The 26011-nt window shown below is 42.3% G+C and overlaps 1 protein-coding gene across 11 annotated transcripts in view; it reads right to left on the reverse strand.

Annotated features, from left to right (window-relative positions):
• The window catches only part of TRIM9 (tripartite motif containing 9), a 110706-nt gene that overhangs the window by 6569 nt on the left and 78126 nt on the right, over positions 1 to 26011 (reverse strand). For 4 of the 11 annotated variants that reach the window (XM_064571045.1, XM_045900835.3, XM_054513702.2 and 1 more), the window contains exons 6-8: positions 19432 to 19589; positions 17437 to 17575; positions 455 to 758 (exon numbers count right to left, since the gene is read on the reverse strand). In XM_064571045.1, the coding sequence (XP_064427115.1) occupies positions 455 to 758; positions 17437 to 17575; positions 19432 to 19589 (601 nt within the window). Of the gene's footprint in view, positions 1 to 454; positions 759 to 1614; positions 1639 to 2047; positions 2090 to 4692; positions 4884 to 16560; positions 16592 to 17436; positions 17576 to 19431; positions 19590 to 26011 lie in introns of all 11 variants that reach the window. The other 7 variants (XM_045900837.3, XM_045900834.2, XM_045900839.3 and 4 more) reach the window with 5 other exon arrangements.

Genomic DNA, 26011 nt, shown 5'->3' on the forward strand with positions numbered 1-26011 from the left:
AGGCATTTTCACATATCTTATTTAATCTGGAGAACACTCCTGTCCGGAAAAAATATTATTATCCTAATTGGGTGGATTTGAAGACGAAGGTTCAGAAAAACTAAACAGCTCTCCTGGTAAGTTGTAGGTCTGGATTTTATAATCCTCGGATGTTTTCCTGGGACGGATATGCATGGGGAGTCTCAGTTTCTAGCCACGGTGAAGGGCCTAGGAAAGGGCTCACGTTTCTGGCATTATGCAAAAAAAAAAAAAAAAAAAAAAAAAAAATCCCTCAATCCATCAGTTAACCACTGAGAAAGCCTCAGGTAAGAATAGTAGAACTCCTGTGCCACTTACTGAAGCCCACCTGCCTGGCTGCCTCAATGTTGTCTATTTACTAGGACCTGGAACTCAGGCTCTTGTTTTTTACCAGAAGCCAACGTGAAGAAGGCTCGGTCTGGGGGCTGCCGGGTACCTGTTGGTGTGCGAGTTGTTGTGCATGAACCAGCTCCGGTTATTGTCCACATACATTGCCCAAGCTTTGTCGTCCTTCCCTAACATCACATCCTTCATCACGTCGATGCGAGCCACGCCGAAGGCAGGGTCAGGGTGGTTTTCGTAGCGATCCACGGTTAGCTCCCAGTAGTGGACGCCCTTGGAGAAGCCGGTCTTCCCCAGCACCACCCGGTCATCGTAGCTGCTGCAGGTCACAGTCAGGTTGTCGTTGGAGAAGATGATGTCAGCGTGTGCCGAACCGGGGTCGAAAGCAAACCAGGCCACTGGGAACAAGAGAAGGGAGTGGGGTTACCGAGGCGGATCCGAAGAGCCCTGTGTACCGCAACACACCCCTGCACGGGGGAGGAGTGTCGTGTCCCGTTTTCATGCTGCCATGCAGGAAGGAGGTGTCCGGGGCCACGGGGGGCTGTGAGTGAGCAGACAGGGGCCACGTCCTGGGAGGTGGTACTCTCTGCACCCAGAAGCAGACGGAGGACACAAGACCGATTCAGCAGGGGTTACCTGACTCAGACTGCACTCCCAACCAGGTGATCCGGGAGTGAAGTGGCCTCGATTTTGGAAGGTGCAAGTCCCTTCACCCGGTGACTGGGACAACAGTACACCAGAGACATAAAGGGAGAGGGTGCGCTAAGATGCCTGTGTAACCCTGAGGCGGGGAGGCTAGGATCTACAGTCCTAGATGGAGGAGGGATAAAACACACTGAGTGAAACCAGGAAATAGCCCCTCGGCAGGAATGCTGACATCTAGTCGTTTTGAAAACTTCCTTAGAGCTAGTGGAAGCTCAGAGGCTGCAAAGCTATCGGCAACATGACCTAATTTTCATGAGTGACTGTGACTTTGGACGTGAGACAGGTCGCTTCCTTCATACCTTAAAAATAACAGTTTGCATGTTACTCCTAACGCTAACATGGAACATACTTTGCTGGAGCAGTAGGTATTTTGGACGCTAGGTGAAGACAGAATGACATCTTTGCACACATCGTTACAACCCAAGTTCTAAATGCCGCCTACCAATAACACACTCCGGAGAGATGTCACTGCTGATTTATTGAACCTGTGAGCCACCTCACATGCACTTTGGTCTTTGCTATTTGTAACAGAATAAGGTTATTCCATACCTGCCAACAGCTTTTTAATGTCAACTGTTGTCATTCCAAGTGAAAGGCATGGGAGAGAGAAACAGGAAGCAAAATTGACATTGATAAGAAAACACGTTGCTTTTGATAGACTAATACCAAAAAAGGGCTCAATTTCAAACACTACAAACACTACAACCGTTGGTCTGACTTGTACCTTAACCCACGTTAGCTCTCGTAAAGAGTGCTCTGCATTGACGTATAAGAAAACTGGGGGGAAATGTAATCCTCTTTTAGGTATAAAGTTTAAAAATACGCTTTTCTAAGGAATTGGGGCAGTATTATAACGGGATTTTCATGACAATTAGACAATTTTATTGACATACAATAAGCTGCTGCCGTTTATTTGGTGGAGGATACTGAGCATGCCAATCACACAAGTAGAAGATGACAATCACGATATAGGTGTACTTGCCTAACTGAGAGTAAGGTGCAGACTGCGGCTCAAAGCTGCATCCTATAAAGAGATACTACACATCAAAGCTATGAAGCGGCAACCAGGTGGATAAACAGTATTTGTATACACTTAAAAAGCACCAGCTGAAAAGAGTCACCAGAGGCCTGATTCATGAAAAACCAAAGCCCTTTTTATATTAGTTAACTTTGCTGGGTAAAAATGGTTTCTCTTGCTCTTTCAAAGCGAAAAGTGCATTTTTTTTCCATCTAATAAATCCTCCCCCAGTGGATTCTAAACTACACAGCTTAAGTTTTTATCAGCCCCCAAGCTCAATCTTTTCCACTGAAGTTTCCGTATTAAAGAGAAAGCTTACTGTTTAAAAATGGGAAAAATTCGGGGCTGGAGGAAAGCAAAATAAATAAATAAATAAATAAATAAATAAATAAATAAATAAATAAAATAAAAATAAGAAAAATTCATCCAATTGAGAAGGAGAAATCACTGGATCTTGATAATAATTCTGTTCTATATCACTATTCCATGCACTTCTAACTCTGGTGGTAACCAGAAGACCTTTGTCGTGACTTGGGCCCAAGTTAAATGACACGTATATGTGTGACTGAACATAGAATGTATATGCTAATAAAAACATCTGATAATTTTTAATAATGACATGAATTAAATGTAGTGAAACAAATGACTTCATCTCCTTCTTAGATCATTTTTACTACATCAGTTCTCACCTAAGGGAGGGGAGGGGGCTCTCGTGGAGGTAGGATGGTATCAGGGAGATATTAGAATCACCTGTGGAACTTCTCCATCTCTCCTTCCTCAAGATCTGGATCCCATGAGAAGCTGGGTTGGGTGGTCTTAGAATGTTCAAAGGTGTATAAACTATAGTTTCAAGTGGTGTTGGGGACTGATCTGGAAAATGTATTTTTGATGAGCACTGGGGTATCCCCTAGAGGGGATCATTTAATTTTTTTTTTTAACTCTGTAAGGCCTTTATACACTAATTTCTAAAACAATTGAAGGATAATACACTGAATTAAAAGAACTTTAGAATTAATACAGCAACTTACTATAAAAAAAGGACTAATGATTGAATCAAAAAACAAAACCGAAAGGTATGTCCTTACTTTTGTTTATTTTACTCTGGGATGAATTCACATACAAAAGAATCATTTTCTCCTAACTCATGGCTGATTTTTATGTTTAGCTTCTACCGATTATCACTTTATTCACAGGTTAGAGCGTAGTGAGGACTGAATACAAGGAGTTTTAAAGCTGAATCTCATATCCCGCTTTGGAAATGAATTTATAGAATCTGAAGAGGGCTTTTAAAAATTTTAAATGAATCATGCCTTCTGCAAGTCTTTTTCAAAACAAGCGTTCTGAAATCTTTTTACGCTATTGAAAACATACCACCATACATTTAAGAGTCGATGGTACAACTAGAACAATGCTGTTAAATACAGCCGTCACATCTCCCCCGACCCACATTTCATTTTATTCTTGAGACAATATACATTACAAAGACTATAACAGTATTTCAGTACATTGGACACAAGTGAAAAGAGTTCCATAACAAAGCATGTTTGAAAGCCAGTGGTGCACAGAAAAACAATAAGAAACGTAAAAGCACAAAGAAAAATGTCATTTTAAAGAGAGCTTCAAGTCCCTGCATCCTTTTTGCACTGTCATGCTGTGGCCTTCTTCATTCCAGGATGTGGGATGAGCAAAAAGAATAAAATAAAAAACAAAAGAAACCTTTGGAAATGCGAAATGTGCATCACGTGTATCCACGATTACAATATAGTCCTGAAGAGATCAAATAGGTCTGCATCTTAGATGTTTTAGGATTCTGTTGGCCAGACAGAGTCGACTGCACAGTAACGCATGTCTAGCTTCCCTGAAATCAACCTAAAGCCCTGTCACAACCTGCTTGGCTGTGGGAAACTTGGGGGAAGCCAGCCTTAGCCATGACTTGGATCTTTGGCCCTTAGGCCGGTTAAGGGTTTCTAATTTGGCTAGTGATGGTCCCTCCCCGTGGCTGGAAAAAATCCGCCATGAGCGGGACTGTCCAACCAGTGAGCACAGGCTTTTGCAGAAAATACTTTCATATCTGCTCTCTGCTTTGCCTGCTTTGTGGGATGCATTCTGCTGTTGGTGCGTTTTTACTTTCTTTTTTCAATAAAGATCTCTTGAGTCTATGTTTAATCAGACCACTACGGGCTGGATGCACAGATCCAGTCTCCCAGACACAGCTGGTTTCCTGGATACAGCAGGGTTGCAAACCTCCAGACTGAGGCCACAGCCTCCACTCAGCCAGCGCCTATGCCGTGCTGGGCCACTACGTGGGATGACAGAGCGGGTCATCCTTGGCGGTTCCAGCTGGTGCAAAAAGAACAACTTCACTCGTCACTTTCCAATGCCACTGGACATTGACCACAGCTCGATGGTCGGGCCTTACACCACACAGACAAGAACGCCACAAAGCTCCAGCATCCAAATGCTCCTCATACGGGAAGCGGGCCACAGACAGAGAGACTAGCTCATTGCCCCTCTCCATGCACATGAATGGCAAGAACAAAACAGGTATTTTGGAGATGCCATCAAGGCACAGAGAGATCAAGGGGAAAGATCAGACGAGCTCAGCTCACCCGGTGCATTGAGAGACTGCAAAGAAGAATGCAAGCTCAGCTGGTGGGGTGAGGATCGTAAATCAAAGTAGGATCTCCCGGGAAAGCTGGGTTGTAGATTAAGGGTGGAGGAGAAAGGACTCATTCTACGGAGCGGCAATCTTTCCGAAGGCACTGGAAAAGGGAGTGTCTGTTCTTCTGAATCTGTGTCTAGATGTAAGATCAATGCAAACTAGAGATCAGAAATCTGCTACCTGCCCGAGCACGGTTCCCCAAGACCTGCCTTACCAATGCATTTGCACAAAGCCTCATCCATCCCGCAAGTGCCACAAGGCATTTACAAAACCAAAGTGGCTTGGGGGCCAGGAGGGCATTCTTAGCAGGTCAGGACTCAAGACCAGAGGACATCTCAAACATCACAGACAATTGCTCTCATTTCTCCCAATTTTTTAGTGCTACTGAAGGCATTTTGGAAGGTTTCCTTTTCGTTAAATTTTTTAGAGTTGAATTTAGAAACTTTTAGAGGTAGATTTTATCCATTGATGACCAAGAGTGATACTTTACCCCCTTCAGCTACCTTGGAAGTTATTACCTGCACAACAATGGCTTCTTCAAGGGTTTCTATTTAGGAGATGATGATTTTTTTTTAACCAATTCTTTGCTTTTCCATATTTTTCCCTTTCCTTACTTATATGTATTTTTCCATTTCTGAATGGACGAAATGATTTTTCTATCCTAACACAGTCCACACTTGCTCTTTGAATAGGAGAGGAAGACAGGGCTGAACAAGTGATCAGGGAAGGATCCTTACCTTTGTTTCTGAATTAGGATCAGACCCCAGGGATATCACTTGGACAGCTCTGGTTTTCTAATAATAAACGGTCCGTGGGGCCGTGGTGAGGTGCGTGGGTGGCAAAAATGTCTTTATTTTCAGATACTTGGGTTTGGCATGAAGATCACTAAATTACTAAAATCACTCCTTTCTCTTTTGTCAAACAATAGCTGGTTCTAGGCAGCAGGGTGGTCTGGTCAGAGATGGATGTTTTACCAATCAGGACCTTCTTAGAACACACTGTGACAATAATAATTTAAGAAAGAGAGATGGCATGATAGTAATATTCTATGTCCAAAGCCAAGGAATTATCTTTTCATTGAAAAAATAATTTTGTTTTGGTGGCCAGAGGATGCTCCTGGGAATATTTTTCTCGTTTGAGTCTGTCAGCATGCTTCTCCATGTTGAACATATCCTTGTCCTATCAAAATGCTATTGTGGGCATGTTCAAGCCAAAATAACTGGAGTGTGTGCATGTAACATGATCCTATTTGAAAAGCTCAGAACAAGGCCATTGGCTAGTTTTAACTGAATATTGCTGAGAGTCAGCCCCATTTTAATTTCTGCATTTACAATATTAAAGTTAGCTTTTCAGGCTTTACTTTTATCCTTGGGGAATTTTTTTTAAAGAAAATTAGAAAAAGATCTCAGAGAAAAGGAACTGCTACTTAATGGAGTTAAGGTGTGGTATTCCCAATAATAATATATTCAAAGTTTCTTCTACCTAAACTTCATATAATTTGGATGACATGAAATATGTGGTCATTTCTTCGTTCAAAAATGGCAAATCAGAAATGATTCCTATTATAATTGTCTCAAGGGGGAATTAGTCTTTTAGTTTAACGGGAAATTTGAAACACAACACAGCACCACAAACTGGTACGGGCTTCATTTAGGGAGAGAAGGCCATATACATGTCAGAAAAAGATTTTTTATTAACAAGAATTTGCTTGGAAATGTATTTTTCACCAGGTGGTAGCAATCAATTCATTATATTGAAAATACTTGTTGCTTTAAAAATTAAGGGAAAGGACATACATAGTGAAATGAATTCTAGAGTATATTGAACCTTCAAGTCATCATCTGAAAACCAATGAAGAGATGTATACTGAATCCAGACCCTGGGGAGCATATCTGAGCCATCATGGAACATACTCACCTTTCCTATTCTGAGTACCGAGTTGGTGATGGCACCACTCTGTGGGGCGGGGGCTGAGAGTTAGCTGTGGTTATTCATGGGATTAATAACTCAACACTAAAATAGTTACTGTTTTTTTAGTCTTTTATGTGGATCCATTATTGATGACCCAATTTTCCTTGACTCCTCTCACTTTTGAACTATGCCCTCTTTTCAGGCAAGCTTATTTAATACCCACATTATCCAACCATTTCATCTCCATCTTTTTTTTCCCCCACCACCTATGGCCTCCCATCCCCTTCAGCTGGGCTCTTACCCCATTTTCTCTAAGGAGCTCCTAAAAAAAATTTCTTACCTCATCATGAAAACTTTCCAAATGAATTATGAGAGGGAGAGTGTTTTCCACCTGATCCCAGCCAGACTAAATAAGCAGTGCCCCTTTATGCCCTCCCCCATGGGCACACAGTACAAATGTTGGGTCAGTTGCCTGTAAATCATCTATGTTACTTGATATTATCTTAGATTACAGGAGTCTCAGAGGAAGACGCTTGATCACATCTGAGGAGCACTCATCAGGCTTCCCCTTGAAATATCCTGGGTTGAGGAACTCATTGCCTCTGGGCAGTCCCGTCCAATTTACAGTTATTGCTTATATTCATCTGGATATATTCCCTTTGGGAACTCCACTCGTCAACTGTAGCCTTACTATCTGGGGCCAAGATCACTAGTTCTTCAAGTATTTGACAGCAGTCACCAATCCCCTTTATTATCTTCCCTTTTCTGGGCTAAAAAGAATCTATTTCCAGCCCTGTTTCTATGCTATGAAATTCAAATCTTAACTCTCCTTGTCTTGCCCCACTGGACATATTAAAAAACATGAACCAAAGACACTAAGACAAGATTGGGTATAGTATTCCCACCCCCTGGTTTAGTCAAGTCACACAACTCACAATGAACATACACACAACTACCCATGGATATATTCTATGTTATACCCATATAACATATGGATGCAGGAAGGCTACATCCCACTTCCTCACCTCCCCTTGAAAGCACAACTATTGAGATATTGAGATCTGGAGAAGGCTTCTCAGTCATTAACGTTCTCTGAGCCAAGACAAATAGGAACAGGGTTTATCCCCAACCCCCGACCTCCGCCAAATACATGATACAAAAGCTATGTTTCAGATCATAGCTAATATTTGGGATCACTATTATTAATTTTTAATGTATAGATCACTAGAGAAAGACAAGTAGCACCTTAAAAGATTCTGAATGTCCTGTCATGTTTCATGACATGCAGTGATCCTGTCTGCTGAACAGTTTTGCTGAGTAAAAGCAGCTTATTAAGGAAGACAAATGGGAAGAGTAGTAGAATGCCAGCTGAACACTGGTGTGGTCACTCTAGGCACAGCTGTAACTCTGGGGTGGGGACGGTGCTCATAATGGGAATGTGTCAAGGCACACTTTCCAACAACTTGGTCAATGGCTACCATTTTCCTCTTGCCCTTGACTAGACTGCTTTCCCTTTCCACTCGGGACTGGCTGGATTCTGGAGTCGAGGCCTATGCTTAAAAGAAGCCATCAAAAATAATCAAAACAAAGGTCAGCTGGGGATCACACTTATTATTTACTGACTTTTGGGTTCAAGGTGAAAAAAGGATGTTTAGGTGATGTACTCCTGTTTGGCTAACGGTACATACTTCTTTTATTTGTTTGTTAGTTAACATTTATTGAACAACTACCATGTGCCAGACGTTGTATTAAAACTGAGCAGCTAGGAAACAGGAACTTGGAGAGAGAGCTGACCATACGAAAAAGAATAATTTAGAGAAAATCTTCTAGGGGCAGAATTTCTTGACTGATTCCAACATGTACTGAGTACGAAAGATTTCTGTGGTGTGGTAGAATATTTTGGAAATATTCCTCACCAGTCTGTGAGGTGTTATTTTTGGAATTCAAAGAGAAAAAGCAAACCAACAGGGCTTCCTTCTGACAGCGTATGCTAATGCAGCTTTCTTTGTGACTGGTAGAATTCTTGGTCATCTTTTTGTCTGCTCGGGAATGGCTTTATAACTCAGGCAGCCCTTGGGTGCTGGTCCAGCAAGACAGTTGTATTTCAAAGCCCAGTAAGACAAGATTATGTCAGTAAGAACTGCACAAGCAGCATTAAAGATGAGTTTCAGTTCAATTATAAACCAGTTGTAAAATAATTTGCTTCTGTTGGGAAGATTTTACAGAGACGAATGAAGGAGGCTGAGTCTCCTTAAATGACCTAATAAGTGTCCAAAGGCACAATTACGTCCAACGGGTACATAAGTTACAATGAAAGGTGGAATTTTAAGCTCTCTTAAGTGTGGCATTAACTGCAGTTGAGAAGTGAGAAACAAAGCTGTTTTGCAAAAATTCCTTTTAAGAGAAGAAATAGTCTCTTGAACACCCCTGGGACAGCTGCACACTCTGTCACCAAATCCTCCACTCCAATTTAGAATACCATGGCATTATTTATAAGTAAGTACCATCAGAAGAACTAAAAATTCTTGCATTTCAAATAGATACAACAGATTCCAAAGGACTCATCTGTTCCCCAGAGTGTCAACAGCAAAGCATACTCCCCTGAACCAAAGATAGGGTCTGGATCCAATTCAGTTCTATGGAAAAATTCAGGAAATTCCCTGGGATGTCAAGCATGTTGTCAAAATTAAAAGGAACAGAGTATCCCTCTTTTCTGGGCTCTGAAAACTAGCATGCCTCTCACTTTGGATTTTGTAAAATCTACCCAAATTTGTTCAGGTATGATTTACCTACCTTGAGGATTTTGTCTTGGAAATGCACATTCTTCTAACTAAATAATGTTTTGGGAGCTCTGATGCTCTGAATCAGGAAAAATAAAGCAGAGGCATAGGAAAAATGATCTCTGGTGGACAGTATATTCTTCCCTATATGATCCTTTATCAACTATTTTCTATTAGTGTTGAATTCTCTGTATCATAGGCAGATCTTTAAGACCTATTAAGACCCTTGCAGGAGGCAGGAGGTGTCTTTTCCTGTTTATAGCATTTTCTGAAACAGTTAACAGATTTCAGCAGTAATTTTGAAGAGAGAAACCATACAAGAAATCCAGGGGTACAAATTGAAAAGAACTTGGAGGTTATTTGCTCTAAGTCTATAGTTTTAGAGACAAAAATAAAAACAAAACAAACCCCCCTCCAAACCAAGAAACCCCTCCCAACACTCTCCCCAAACACAACAACAAAATAAAAACTCCTGAAATCCAGAGAGGTTAAGGGACACATCCCAAGTCACACTGCCTGCTGTGGTAGAACAGGATAGGGACCCAGGCAGGATTAATTCCCGGGGGAAAAAATTTTGGAAGTGACAAGGCCATTGCTTCTCTTTTGTGCCTTGGAAATGCATAAAAAGTAAAGTTTATGCCACGGGCTGTGGGCACATTCTGGTGGTCTCAGGGGTGACCAAGGTTTGTGCAGATGAACCTAATATCATTCTTTAAATCCTGAGCCATATTGAGTGAGGGTGAATCTTTTCTTTAAATGGAGCAGTTCTGTGGACTGGGGTGGTAGGGATTGAAAAGCAACGCATCATCCTCCCCTTTGGAATTTTGGTCATGGGGAGTGGTGAGCAGAGGAGTTCCCTGTTGTTCTTCTGAGATTGGATGAGGTTCTTCCCCACCTCCCCCCACAAGGTTACAGCTTCTCTTGGGCGGGGGTGGTTTACTACATCAGGGTTTAAGAGTGCAGTACTTACGTTGCTCCAAAATCACTATAAAATATCTGCAAAGAGATTTTGGACAGATGCATCTGGGGCTATGCTGGGGCCATATTCTGCTTATACCACAGAATATTCTTTGGGTTATTTCTTTCAATGTGTGGGAGAAGGAGCTATCACATTGGAAGGGGTAGTGTGATGCTGATAGTCTAATAGGGGAAAATAAGCATTTTAATTTTATGAATAACATCTTCTATGCCCCCTTTTAGAAAGCATTTTCTAAGATGTAATTTCAAGAATCCTAACCCTTTTATTGTCATTAAGGAAGACAATCCTGAAGTGTTAGGGAGGTGATTCCTGTGGACATTCAACTAAGACGGTGCTTGAGAACATCTTGTCTAAAGCCCGATTCTCCATTTATCACTGTTTACCTGATTCTCCATTTATCACTGTTTACCTTCTCTCCAGTTTCCTCACGGTTGAGATCTGGCGGGCTGAAGCTTTTGCCAATAAAGGGCTCTGTGGTTTCAACCAGAACAGAGCTCCAAGTCCCAGACCTCACTTGGTAGGGTCTTTTAAGGACCTTGCAGATCTGGCTCTGACATTCCTTTTCTTTCCCCAGCAGCCACCTGTCACTGCAAGCCAAGAGCATGTTCTGAGCCCAACAGGGGAGAAGGGCCTCTCTAGGTGAATGCTTACCCTGGGGAGGGAGAGTGGGTGGGTGAGAAAGTGGAGATGCAGAGACAGAAGAAAAGGACAGGACCTGAGTAGGAGCTTAGATTTGAGGCTGGAAAGGACAGCCTCTTCACACCTCCTTCTTAAAGGAAGAATGTTATTTTTTTCACCAAAATTCTAACATGACTCTTTGAAAGTGTTAGAGTCCATTTCTTGCTGGGGTTTCTGGATGAACACATGAGGCAGCTACATAATGCTGCTTCATTTGGACAAGATGTTTTCACCCACTTAGTAAACAGACTTAGGATAGATTTCCCTATTTCCTTCCTTTTAGCTGAGTGCAAATAGCACTCTTCTAATGTCAGCACTGAAGTGCACTGTGCTGGGCAGTGCAGGCTGGAAGGCCAGGGTCTGACATGTCACTTAACCTCGCAAAGGCTCAATCTTCCCAAAGGGAGGATGAGATAATAATTATAATACTTCCTCCTAGAGTGTGGTAGGTGCAATAATGGCTTGCCCCAAAATGTCCATGTCCTATAATCCTTGGAATTTGTTACATTACATGGCAAAAGAAGCTTTGCAAATGTAATAGGGTAAGGATTTTGAGTTGGAGAGATTATCCAGATGGGCCTAAGGTAATTACAAGCGTCCCTATAAAAGGGAACCAGGAGGCCCAGAGTCAGAAAGAGATTGGAAGACACTACATTGCTAGCTTTGCAGATGGAGGAAGGGGTCGTGAGCCAACAATACAGGTGGCTTCTAGAAGCTGCAAAAGGAAAGAGAACAGATTCACCTCTAGAACTACCTGAAGGAATGCAGCCTTGCTGATACCTCACTGTTTGCCTAGTGAAATGCATTTAGGATTCTGACCTCCAGAACTGTAAGGTGATCCATTTGGGTTGTTTTAAGCTACTGAGTTTGTAGTAATTTGTTATAGCAGCGAAAGGAAATTAATACACAGGGTAAATCTGGAATATTGCAGCAACTGAATAGCAACTGCATTAGCCGTGGGCACAGAGGTATAGTCTAAAGTCTTTATAGCTGTTTTAGGGTGAACAGAAAAAATTCCTGGTTTTTCTTTAGGACCTTATGGTGAAACATAGAATGGATAGTTTTTATACAGTTCTTCTACTGGATTTCAGTATCCTTAAAAATATTTGCTGGCTGTCATTTTTCATGGAATCTTTTAGTGGACAACGAAGAAAGTTCTTAGAAGCTTGACACAAAATGAGACCGAGTTTATTGCAATAGTTTTCTGACTGTATTTTGTATTGTGATTCCATAAAGCCTTCTGAGATATACCTAATACCCATTACCAAGGGTTCCAGGTAATATACTGACTTCTAAATGTTAGATGGAAATATTTTTACAATTCATTGTATGCTTTCTTTCTTAATCAGAACACAAGGTCTTAATCAGAACACAAGCCGCACACAACGCTATCTTTTGACTTTTTAGTGTGTGGGGGGGTTCTGTTCTCAGTTTTCCTAGTTACCTTCCCTGCTCACCAGTCTCTCTTCTCTCTTCTAATGTGATGTTCCTAGTCTGCTGTGGTCTTCCCAAGTGGGTCATGAGCTCAGTGGACTCATGCATATAGTAAGAATAAGCAAGAACTGAGGGAGATCAGAGGGCCTGCTGTAAGGACAGCACAGGAGTGTCTACACCTGAACTTTGTCTTCTTTTTTTTTTTTTTTTTTTTTTGCCAGTCAGAGGTCATTGTCACTTCTTGATTGTAAGATGACTATCTAGATTGCAGGGTGGATATCTTAGTTCTAGAGAGGTGAGGTACCATAGTTTTTAGGTGCTCTGAGTCAGGTGCCATGGAGTTCAAGAAGGAGGAGGAGTGGAGCCCATAAGCTCTAGGGCAGGGGCCATGCCTCATTATCTTCATGATCCTGGGCCCAGCACGGTGCCTGACACAACTGAGGTGATCAGTTAATGTTTTTAAATGAATGAGGTTTCGTTATCATAGTCAGCTCAAGGCCGATTTTGAAGTTTTTGCCTTGCATACAGTTATTCCTTGTGTTTGGGTTTCTGTCTGTCCGTCCGTCTGTCTCTCTATACTCTGGGAAGTCTTCCCTCCTTTTTGGATCATATTCATTTTCCCTGCAATATGTTGTAACTTATTACATGTAGCTATTAGATGTAAAGCAATCAGAATATGATTACTATGAAAATATAAACTTAAAAAGCCCTGTTTGGGCGCCTGGGTGGCTCAGATGGTTAAGCGTCTGCCTTCGGCTCAGGTCATGATCCCAGGGTTCTGGGATGGAGTCCCACATCAGGCTCCCGGCTCAGTGGGGAGCCTGCTTCTCCCTCTGACCCTCTCCCCTCTCATGCTGTTTCTCTCTCGCTCGCTCTCTAAAAAATAAATAAAATTAAAAAAAAAAAAGCCCTGTTTTAGGGACACTTTTACTTTTAGGGGGGCTGCTTGTTAGTCAAAATTAAACTCTAAATAGCAGAATTAAGATGATTTTAAAAAATGGAATGATTCATACATTTCTGGTATAAAATCTATCTGGAAAGCAATTGAGAAACACAGATCAAGGGCCTTAAAAGTGTTCATGCTTCTTGGTCTGGTAATTCCAATTCTAAGAATTTGTCCAAGGAAGATAACAAAGATTTGTGTGGGAGAGTACTGAAAAACTCAAAGGTGCCACTCTTCATGTTCTCACTCCCCTGAAGGACTCCCATCTCTGCTAAGATTGTGTGAAGCCATTCCCCTCCCTGAGAGGGGGATCAGAGAGAAACCCTCTCTTTTCAGCCAGCTAATAGTCATAGTGAGTTATTTGAGCCCCAGGAATGTTACCTTTGGTCTATTTCATTTTCTCTCCAGATTAAAGAAAAAGAAAAAGGTAAGTCTGTTTAGATAGGTAGAGGGAAAATAGGGAAAAATAAATAGGAAAATTTCCTATTCTGTTCTCAGCTTCATCTTTTTTTTTTTTTTTAAGATTTTATTTATTTATTTGAGAGAGAGAATGAGAGACAGAGAGCATGAGAGGGAGGAGGGTCAGAGGGAGAAGCAGACTCCCTGCCGAGCAGAGAGCCCGATGCGGGACTCGATCCCGGGACTCCAGGATCATGACCTGAGCCGAAGGCAGTCGCCCAACCAACTGAGCCACCCAGGCGCCCCATGTTCTCAGCTTCATCTTAAAAAAAAAATTCTCTTTCAGGAGTAGAGTCTCCAGACAGAATAAGCTCCAGAACTATGTGGGAAGAAGGCCTTGTTACATAATGGATATTCTTCTGCAGATGGTTTTAAAGACTTGTGACACAGCCATGATGGCTATTAAATGGATTACTTTAAAACTATATACAACTGGGGTTGTGGGCCTCATTTTAAAATTTCATTAAGATTCTTAATTGCTTACAGTTATATTTCTTCTTAAGTTAGGGTAATTTGGTTGACATCGGCAACTGGCTTTATGTGCATGGCTGTCTTAGGTACATTCCCAAGAACTCTGCTTTCGGGGAACTAATCACACTTGAACTCATCTGATAATGCATTTTCCTTTCCTTTTCCCTTTTAATAACACATTCTTTATAATTTCCATTGAATTAAATTATTTTTCATTGTTTCCCTGACTGATTCCCAGATACAAATTATGTCTTCCTGCTAGTCTCCTTTCCTTCCTTCACAGTGGTAATAATAACTTGAAAATATGTAACTAGTTGTGTGTCTATTAAGGCCTGTCTCTCTTCCTAGACTGTGAGCTCATCCAAGCAGGGGGACATCGGCTCACCCCTCTCCACCCACGGTGTAGCACACAGTGAGCCTTTACCAAACACGGCCCAGTAAGTAGATAAACAAACAGAACTGCTTCTGGAAAAAATGATCAGCGTTTATAACAACGTGGACATCTGATCTTCCCTGCATAATGTCACCTTTAAGTCAGCAGATGGTTTTATGATCATTCAAAGAATATAAGTGACAAGTGGTTTAAATCTCGGACTAAATGCATATACATACAAGTGAGACTTGCTATCACGTATGAATTGGACCCTTCTGTAATACAGACATTTGTTTCGAACTTTGGGAAAGGGTTAGCCGTTGCTAAGAAGACCGCAAAACATCTTGTTACAGTAGAAAAGCCGAAATGAACCGCCACGCCATCCCCAAGAGCAGCAAAGAAAACAAACTTCCAGAGCAAACCTTTCCAGGAACTGTAGGAAGGAAGATTAATAGAGTATTATATAAGTTCAGTTAATGTATTAAACCCTGTCAGTGGCATTTTTCTCACTGATTTCTAAAAAAACAAAAAAAAAATATAATTTTTTAATTCTATAGGCTTTCTCTATTGTTACAAGATTGATCAAATCTTTTTTTTTAATTAGCTATTCATTATATATTTTTTCTTGCTTTCTAAACCTTGTCTCACCATGTGAATGTGTTAGAATGAGGGAGGAACAAATAGAACAAACCAAAGTTATGGAGAAAGTATGTGTGTGAACTTTATTTCATCATGAGAAAATCACTTCTGTGCAGTAACAGAGAATACTGATATATCTACACGATGATAAGGTTTTCTTTGTATTTAGATACATACCTTATATTTGTACACAATATATAAAATTCATGGAGGAAATTAATTTCTACAGTACAGTTTCTTTGTTGGAAGAGGACTTGTTCCGTTAGTTTCGTTTAGAAAATGACCCCCAGTTCTGTGACTGTGGTACCAGGGATCGCAGTTCCAATCCTGTAATTTATTAGACACCATAATCTTATGAACAGTGAGAGAAACTGAGAAACTACATCCTCCTGCAGGATGAAAAGAGAAACATGAATGCTCAAGCTGCTATGCTAGTAACTGATTTTAGCGGAAGAATATGATTTCCATGATATATTATGAATAGAAATAGTAGGTCTCATGATACATATTAGCAACATTGCTGCAAACTGTCTCCCTGCTCTGACGGCATGCACTTCACTCTTCAATCAAACCGCCTGGTACGCACGTGGGAAGCGAGGCCATCCTCATGAAGGGCCTTCTGCATGGCATGTGGGCAACTCTTGGAGGGCTTTAGCGTTTAGCATGGGACTCGGGAAAAGAGGCAACTGCTCTCAAGCAGAGAGGTCATCCCAGAGGGAAGTTGCTAAAGGGGTCATTCGGCAGGCTGTAGCTACCGCATCCCTATAACCCGATGGGAAATAGGTCGTGCGGGCATGTTTCCTTCTGCGAATCCTTCTCTTTGAATAGCATCCCTCACAGACTTACCACTGCTCCCCAAGCACGGTTTTTACGGCTAGGGGCCTGTCAACCTTGCTGTGGGATTTGAAGTTGTGCTTGTTTTTAACCATGTGAACCATTTAAAGGGTGATTGGCGCATGCCAAGGTTTGTGGGAAGTGGGAACAAAACACCACCACAGTTCTTTGAGCTAACATCTTGAATTTGAACAAAATCAACACACTTGGTTCTGCAGAGGGAAGTTATGGGGAATGCCAGTGGGGGTGACTTCTATGATTAAAATGACACCCAGAAGGTCTGAAAATGCTCTGGCACCGACCACAATCACCTCTTCATAGGTTTAATTTCATGTGCTGTAATTGCTTTTAAAAGGAAAATGTAAAAATCCTCAGAGGTTATATCTGGTCATCAAAGGCAAGCCCCTCTTCCGAGAGGAATGGCTTGACTCTGATGACCAAAATATGTACAGTATGGCCAAGAAGTGAAAGTTCTCTGGGGCTTGACCTTGTACAGGGGCCCTTGGTGGCCTAACCCAGCCTAGAGGGACAGGCAAAGGTGAAAATGGCGAGGTAATGCGGAGTTGCTGGTCATTTCCTGTTTGGTGCCCACAGGAAGCCTCAGTCCTGGTGCCGCCGGCCTCGGCTTTGGCCGTGAGATGGAAGCGGTCCGCGCTGGGTAAGCCAGGAGTGGCCGACAGGCCCTCTCTGAACAGCTCTAGCACCCCACACCCCTCGGAAACATGTTCAGTCCCACAAATCCACAGCTGGAAACAACCTCGGCCCCACCCTCAGAAACAGGCAAGCACTACAGAGCAATTTAGAATCACCTGGGTAAAATTGGCAAGTGATGTGTGTCGTGGAGAAAGGGAGCCTGCCCTAGAGCCTAGATACATTTGTTTCACACACCGGGGGGACATTCGGGCCTTCATTTTTTCAGCTTCTTCAACTGCAGCTTATTTAGAGTGTTATCAAAGGAAGCCGACGCCCCAGGCCATTTGAACTGCTGCTGTGGACTCTTTGGTTTGATCACATCCACATACCATGGGCTCTCTAACGGCAGGAGAGGAACAGCGGCATTGTGCCAGAATGCAGAGCAAGTCATGGAAACACTTCAGAATGTGGGCAGTGGTGGGGTTACCTCCGGGCTTGCCAGCCACTTTAGATGCCTCGCAGTTCTCGCTCGGAGGGATACTGCTGAAGGGCCTTACCCTCAGACGTTTGGAGGACCAGGGTCTTGCTGTACTGGCTCACTCCTGTTTTGTTGAAGGCCTTGATGCGAGCGTTGTATGTGCTGTTGAAGTGAAGACCGTCCACGGTGCACATCGTCTCCTTTCCAACATACACTTCCTGAGGGGCAACAAACAACAGGCCACCCTTTAATGCCGGCCCTTGTGAGGGGTGAGGGATGCAGTGTCACTCAGTGGTCAGGAGCAAGCATTTTGGTGGAGCCTGATCTGGAGTCAAATCCTGTGGGATACTAAGCTATTTAATGGACTTAAGAAAAATTGTTTTTTAAGATTTATTTATTTATTATTTGAGAGAGAGAGTGAGAGCATGGGGAGGGGAGGAGCAGAGGCAGAGGGAGAAGAAGAGAGAGAATCTCAAGCAAACTCCCTGCTGAGCGTGGGGCCTGTTGCGGGGCTCAATTTCACGACCCATGAGATCACGACCTGAGCCAAAACCGAGAGTTGGATGCTTAACCAACTGAACCACCCAGGCACCCCTAATTGACCTTTTTTTTTTTTAAAAGATTTTATTTATTTATTTGACAGAGATAGAGAGAGACAGCACAAGTAGGCAGAGAGGCAGGCAGAGGGAGAGGGAGAAGCAGACTCCCTGCTGAGCAGGGAGCCAGATGTGGGACTCGATCCCGGGACTCCAGGATCATGACCTGAGCCAAAGGCAGTCGCTTAACCAACTGAGCCACCCAGGCGCCCTTTATTATTTATTTTTAAGATTTTATTTATTCATTGAGACACAGAGATACAGAGAGAGAGCATGAGCAGGGGGAGAGGCAGAGGGAGAGGGAGAAGCTGACTCCCTGCTGAGCTGGGAGCCCGATGTGGGACTCGATTCCAGAACCCTGGGATCATGACCTGAGCCAAGACAGCTGCTTAACCAACTGAGCCACCCAGGCGCCCCCCTAATTGACCTTTTTAAGTCTCAGTTTGCTCATATGTAAAATGGGGACAATAATACCCAGTTTATGAGGTTGCTAGGATGATCATATAAGGAGGTCATGTGTGCAAACTGTTGAACATTGTACCTTATATTTAGCGTGGGCCTGGTACCTTAATGAATGGTAATTACTAGTGGTTAGGGTTTAAAAAATTAAAATTGGGTGCTTATAGTTAGCATTATGCTTATTATTATTAATTTGGCATTTACACATATATTATTATATCTACCGAGCTCTTTATCCATCAGCATGATTTGTAAAAACTGGTTGGGTGGTTGGGACCACTATGCTGTGTCTATAACTCCACTGGTAACTTTAGGAACTGTCACAAAGATTACACTCAGAGTCACAGGAGTATAGGTTTTATCGTGGTGCAGAGGGAAGGGGGAGGAAACAGGGGCGGGAGGAAGAATGACATTTCAAAGGCTTAAAATAAATTGTAGCATAATGCATCTTTAGCATAGGTTAGGCATGTGCCTCCCTCTTTAGCTGTAGGCTTCTGCAACATTATGCTGATGTAATGAGTAAAAATAATTTTTATTCAAAGCACAGCCTTAAAATGATAACTCTCTGGTGGGATACTAACCAGATTGGGGTCTGGGATCCTGGCATGCTAAGAATTTTATATGATGGATTATCTAACTGACTCTTAACAACAATGCATGTGGTATGTGTTAATATCACCCCCATTTTACAAATGAGGTCCTGAAGGCTCAAAGAAATGAAAAATGGGCAGTCACATGGCTAAATGGTGGAGTCCAGATCTGAGTGCAAGCAGTTGGACTGCAGAGCTTGTGGCCTGCATGGGCCTTCTCTTCAGAAGGGGAGGGCAGTTTCTATTCAGAGACTCCTTTGTCCATCTTTGACGGTTCAAGGAGAATGCAGGCCTCAGTTGAAGGGCAGGCAGACCCTGCCAGGATGGTCTGGCCTCAGGAGAGGTGGGGAAGCTTGGCCTGAGACCCCACAATGGGTCCTCTGAGGTGGTCCCTGGCTTTGGTTAACAAGTAGCAGATGCTCTACTTACCCGGAACTGACCACCATTGCCGTCATCCAGCTCCAGAATGTAGCCTTCGGCAGGCACCGTGGACAGGGGTGGCTGTTTCCAGGACAGCGTGGCGCTGTTGTTGTGAGTACAGCACTCCTCCAGCTGCAGGATGGGGGTTGCTGGGACTGGAGAGGAAGCTAAACAGAAATTAGTGTAACCCTGGCTTCTGCTGAGTTGCGAACATTTCAGGATCTTGGAATGAGAAACATCCCCCTGATCAACACGTGGCTCGACTAAGTAGCTAGCCCATGGGGGACCTGAACTGGATCCCTTCCAGAGTCTCTAGGAGTGGGACTGGGTCCTGAGCTGCTGTGCTGCCTTTTCCCAAACTCGTGGTGGCACTTCTTACCTTAACTGTTGGGGAGACAATTGCTCTGTTCTCACCCCCTTGAGCACCGAAGACATCATACTTCAGGGAACTATTTTAATGTGGGATGGGTTTCCAGCCCAGCCCACTAAAGCCCATGTAACCCATAACATGGCTGAAAAATGTATCATAAAATTTATTCTGAGCCTTGGCCCCCAGTGTATAAACTTGGAACTGCCTATTCTGAGCAGTTTGTTTGTTTTACCAGTGATTCTACTCAAGGTCTTGTGCACGTAAGTAGCTGCAACAGTGGATTTTTGAGAACTTAGTCCAAAGGACATAAAAACAGTGATTTCTCCATTTCAAAACTTCTGAGGAACTTGACCTCATTCTTTCATGGTAGCTATGCTAGCCCAGGTCCACTCTCTGCAGGTGCAGAACAGCCAACTGTGAGCCTGGAGAGTAGTATGGGAGCAGAAGGGGCCCAGCAGGGGAGGGTCAAGGTGTCCTTGTGACTTGGCGAGAATCTGCCACAGTGTTACTGGTCACAACATGCCCCTGTCCCCATTTTGTGCTGGGGGTCTTTTCTATTACTTCAAACTGCAGAGCGGTTGAGCCTTCAGACACATAGACATAGAACTGTTAGGTACCGAACAATCCCAGTTCCTAACATATGAACTCAATGTATGTATTTGGGAGCAGTGTTTTTACCAACTGTTTAAAATTTTTTTTTTTTTTTTTTTTTAGCACCAAACCATTAATTTATTTTTGTAGCACTTTAACAACAGGAGAGAACAGTTTGGGCCGCATCCAGGGACATTTAAACGAACAAATGTTAATTATGGAACACCTGGCATGCTGTACCGAAATTGGACTCTGTGTCATTCATCAAATTATCTGCTCCCTGCCATCACCTCAACCCCAAAGATGGTATATTTAATAGCAGTTTAGGAAACAGGTTCTATGGTGGATAAGCTAAAGAGCAATAGCAGTGATCAGAACACAAGAGATGCGAAGGTGAGGCAGGTCAATTATGCTTAAGAAAAGACTTTGATACAAGAAGACCATGCTGGACAATTACGATGAACTCTAAAAAACAAACTGAGAGTTCTAGAGGGGATGGGGGTGGGAGGATGGGTTAGCCTAGTGATGGGTATTAAAGAGGGCACGTTCTGCATGGAGTGCTGGTGTTATACGCAAACAATGAATCATGGAACACTACATCAAAAACTAATGATGTAATGTATGGTGATTAACATAACATAATACAAAAAAAAAAAAAAAAAGAAGACCATGCTGGAGTTACTAGGCAAACATAACAAAATCAAAATTATGACCAGATAATTGGAGGTAGTGAGTGTAGGGACGGAAATCATGTTTCAGATTTCAATGGCATAGGGTTCAGTTGGTCTTATGAGAGAAGAGTGGCTTCTATAGCCTCAGAGGTCCCCGAACATCTAGAATTGGAGGAAAGGAGATAGATTCATTGCCTTGTTCAAGAAATAGACTACAGGATCGGATGGGAAGGGGAGGAGAGAGAAGACGTTACTCTTAATGATCATCTATCCATAAACAGGCATCACCTAAGAGTTGTAATTGGAGGGTTAACCTCAGGTCATCACGTATTAGGAAACCACTTGGTCATTAAACATTTTTCCCTTATAAAAATAATAAATTTTAACATATTAACTATGGAGTAAATTATGATGAGTTTAAGCAAACCATTCTTCAAAGGGCTTCTAGAGACATGGAATGATTCTCCCCGGGGATATTTGCTCTGAGCTGTCCTTATGAATCAGAACCTACCATAAAACAACCTATTCCTTGGACTCTCTTTATTTCATTAGCTCCCCCATCAATCTTCATTTTCCCTTTGTTCATGTCTCAGGCAAGTCTACATTTCATCAATTTTAAAATCAAAGAATAAGATCACAAGATGGTTTCAACTTGAATCATGCAAATGCTTGCAATGTCTTAGATAAGAAACTCAAATTTCCTTGTATAGGCATAGGTATAATTAACAGATTAATTGAAATACATGGTGTCATGTGTAATTAAAACATGGGAACTTCATTTGTAAGTCCTCAGTGGATACACTTTAAAAGACCAAAAAGATAATAAAAAGTCTAACCACTCATAATCTTCAGATTTTAATATTGTCTAGAACTTAAATTAAACAAACAAAAAAGTGAAATGAGGGAGGGAGAGAGAATGGAGAGAGAGGGAGGGAAAGAGAGAGAGAGAGAAACGAAAATGAAGGACTATAGAGACATTTACATGTCTAAATCTATTTCTTGATGTGCTCAGAATTATTTTTTCTGTTTCCTTATTTACCCCAAAGTGACGTGGCCTATAAAAGGCAAATGTGACAAAATTACAGCATCTTCGACAAAGACTAAGGCTGACATTTTAGAAAAACGGATTTTATAGTGGGTGTTATGTTATCCTATTTCACTTTATTAGGTATAAAATAAATGGTCTATAAGAATCCAAAGTATTTTCAAATCAACTTATTATTTGTGTTTTGGAAATGGGTGGCATCACAGTTCCTGGGCTGAACTCTAAGAAATTTTTATTTTACTGAAACTTCTGTCATTGAGCTGCCGTAGCTGTCTTAATCTTAACACTTTCACCACCATTCTTGGACGTCTTTGTTTTTCCTAAAGAACCAGTTTCTCCTGACCTGATCAGAAGTCTATTGCTTAGCATTCTTTTGGCCCATAATATCAAGCTTCAGGCTAATAATTCTCTCCTTAGTTGCAGGGGGCAACCGTTCTTACCGACTTCCTTGCAGGGGACTCGAGCCTCAGCTCAAAATTAAATTCTGCAACAGTGTCTTCTGAAAGTTTTCAAATGTCTTACCTTTTTAAAGGCCATTCTCGTTCAAAGTATAGCTTACATTTTTTGTACTCATTTAATTTTTTTTCCCAAATCCTGCCGATTGTCAACACTCACCACGCTGAGGGATTCCTCTGTGAAAGGTCCCAAGAGTGTGGCGGGGACATGTAAGGACACACGGCCTCCCACCCTGGGCGTGGAAACTAATGGTGGGTGGTGCTTTTTGAGTGCCTGGCAGTGTGCTGAGAGGTTCTACATGTCGTCACTCACGTGATGTTCACAGCACCCACCACGAGAACAAGTGCTGTTATCAGCTCTAGTTGGTAGATGAGGAAATGGAAACAATTTTCACAGCTACTCCAGGGCGGAGCCGGCGTCCAAGGCCCAGCAGGCCGGCCCCAGGGGCTGTGTGCATATTTGCACCATGCTGCCTCTCCAGCCCGGGTGTGTGATAATAGTGAACTGGAGGGAAGTCCCCACACCTCATTCCAAGAGGCATGTTTCCTTTTGCTTCCTGTAATGTGAGTGATAAAGTTCCCCGAGACTTGCTGGTATAGATTAACAAAATATTTCACCATACATAGCATAATGCATCGATTTATCGAATCACTGTGTTGTCTGCACACAGTGTAGACACGCGTGTGACGCACTGGGTGTCAACCATACTTTAAAAATTGTGAAAAGAAAAGAAAGAAATATTTCACCACAAGAGCTATGGTGGTTGAGAATGCAATTCTCCTGAGTCATCTTGTCTAAATGTTCCCTGGTGGACCGTCGTTCCTTTTTGTGGCGGCTGAACAACACAGTGGCATCTTAGGAAAGTTTATACTTTAGAGAACAACAAGCCGTTTCTGCAAAGCTCTCATTAGTACACTGTTACAGAGAAATGTGAACGTGGGTTTTGAGGACATGCATTGCAGGTCTCCAAACCATGAACGGATCATGTGCATGAACAGATGACATGCGAGTCAGCGTGTGTGCTCATCCCCATCCCTGCCAAACCCCTGGGTGCTCTTTCTCTATGATTTATAAGAGGGTCTGTTCACATCACACCGACCTTGCCCATGACCTTGGTGCATACTCAGGGCTCTTACATTTGACATGAGTTCATAAAGATAAATGTGTTCTTAGGTGACTAGAGGCACTTAAGGGATTAACAGCCATTGGTTTATGTGTTAAAAAGGCTTCGGGGAGCATTCGGTCACTGTGTCATATCCTGGTTCAGAATGAACATGCTGGCATTTCTTCTCAGCACTGACTCATGAATCTTGGGAATTGTCTATACTTAAAACAATTCTGGGATAATATTTTTCTGGGGCTGTTTGAACAAAGGTACCAGCATTTTCCACTTAGATTTCAGTTGCTTGAGGGTGATGCAGAATCAGAAAGGGCAGATCAGTTAAATCCTTCGCTCATAAGAGAATAATTTTCTTGCTGAGTAGTAGCTGAGTGGTAATAGTTTAAAAACCAGTAACAGACCTATCTTCTTTGATATCAAGAAAAGAAAAAGGCACCTGAGATGAAATTCCAAAACCAGAGAGATGCTAGAATTTCCAGTTAAGAATGAACAGGTATTTTTGTTGTTAGTTTGAGTCAGAACTTTAAATGCGTATTTTAAGTAGCTTTGAAAATATTTTAACTTTCTACTGTAATCTGCTTAGCATAATTAGGAAACATATGTTGAAGTACATGTATTATATTAATGGTCAGATTATTTTAGCACTGTTCCCAATGCTATTTAAATTTTGGCCATTCTTATGTGGATTTGGGGGTACGGTTTCTTGAGATATTTTTACTGACAAGCTGTGAAAGTGCAGTGTATTAAACTGACCAAGCATATCCTATGGAAAAACACTAACACTACACCCAGCCCAGCTGTGTATGTTAACAGCTATCAAAGAGGCCAGTAGGAGTAGTCTTAACTACAGCCAGTCAAGTTCTGTTGTGTCATGACCTTTTGGCTTTTCCTTTCCATCAAAAACATCTGACAGATAAAAATTATTCAGTGTCTAAAGTGTACTTGTCTCTCACTGAATTAATTAAACTTAACGAGCACAAAGCAAAGCATATAAATTAACTCTGCAGAAGGATACTAATCAGCAGTAACTGAAATTAATATGAAGTGTTAAAAAGAAAAGGAAAATGGAATAATCCAGTCTCATCCCAAATGGCCTATGAGATGAACTTCGTAAATATCTGTTTGGGATCATTTTGTGTTCCGGCTGAACTTTTGCTGTGAGTGTGTTCTGCGTCTTGGCCTTGAGAGCGTGTGGCATTCTCGGCCACGTGTACAGACTTTGGTGGAGTGGACACACAGCCATGTTCACGCATACGTCTGCGGGCAGCCTGAAGCGGCCAAGTGACACTGCTTTAGGAACAGGGTCTGTGAGGCCCAGCACGTGAGCCTGCAGTTCCCATACCAGATGAAGGGCCTCTTCATTCCAACACAATTGTTACCCTCCTGCCAACTGGCCTGGACTCCACTCTGGGCAGATGGACATGATTCAGAAGGACAGCAAATGGGGGAGGAGAGGGATCCGTCAGCTGCTGAAAGCAATTCAAAGCCCCGAGGCTTTTCCCCTCTACCTGCTGCATCACCAAGGCTAATTGGGTTGGCTCCTTTTTTTTCCCCTTCCACCAAAAGCCCTTCCATTGCCCTTTTGCGATGTATTTTCTCCTCTGAGCTATTTGTGACATGACCTTTCAATGATTTTACCTCATTGAGAGAACTGGATCCAGAGAGAGGCTGATTGAGGGAGATTTACCTGGGGCTCCATATATTACTCAGATGGCTGTATTTCACAGACCACCGTGGGGGTGTTTAAGAAAACATTTATAACAGCAAGAAAGACGTGCTGCAACAAAAAGTTAAATTTCTTAAGTTTAAGAGAGGAAATTCGGTTATTCCTCGAAGAAGCCAGTTCATAAGACACTAATGTTTTAGCACAAACCGGAAGTTGTAGGTGCAGTGTCGGGAACTTCGCTTCCTGGCTTTGAACCCCTGCCCTGACATTCACTAGCTGTGTGAATTCAGGCAACTTATCCAGTTTTCCTGTGCCTCAGTTTCCCTAGATACCTACTAGGGCTGTGAGAATAAATTGAATTAATCCACGTGAAGCACTTAGGAGAGTATCTGGTTTGGTAAACAGTCAGGAAAATGCTAAACATTTTTGTTACGGCAACGAAGTACTTTTATTAACAATCTATATACTCTCTACTCCAAAAATCAATTAAGGCAACATCCCAAAGCAATACATAACAAACAAAAAATAAGAAAAGTGAAAATAAAAGTGCAAAAATCCATTAAAGGGGTGAGAGAGGTACCTGGGTACACGGATGAGTTTAGCTATGTGATGTGACTCATAAGTGCAGAGCCCTAAGACTTGCTGGGTTAGGTGCTTCTCTCTGTCTGAT

Source organism: Mirounga angustirostris, unplaced genomic scaffold (genome assembly GCF_029215605.1).
Source record: "Mirounga angustirostris isolate CCGP_5_RB_7025 unplaced genomic scaffold, mMirAng1.0.hap1 SCAF_9, whole genome shotgun sequence".
Taxonomy (NCBI): domain Eukaryota; kingdom Metazoa; phylum Chordata; class Mammalia; order Carnivora; family Phocidae; genus Mirounga; species Mirounga angustirostris.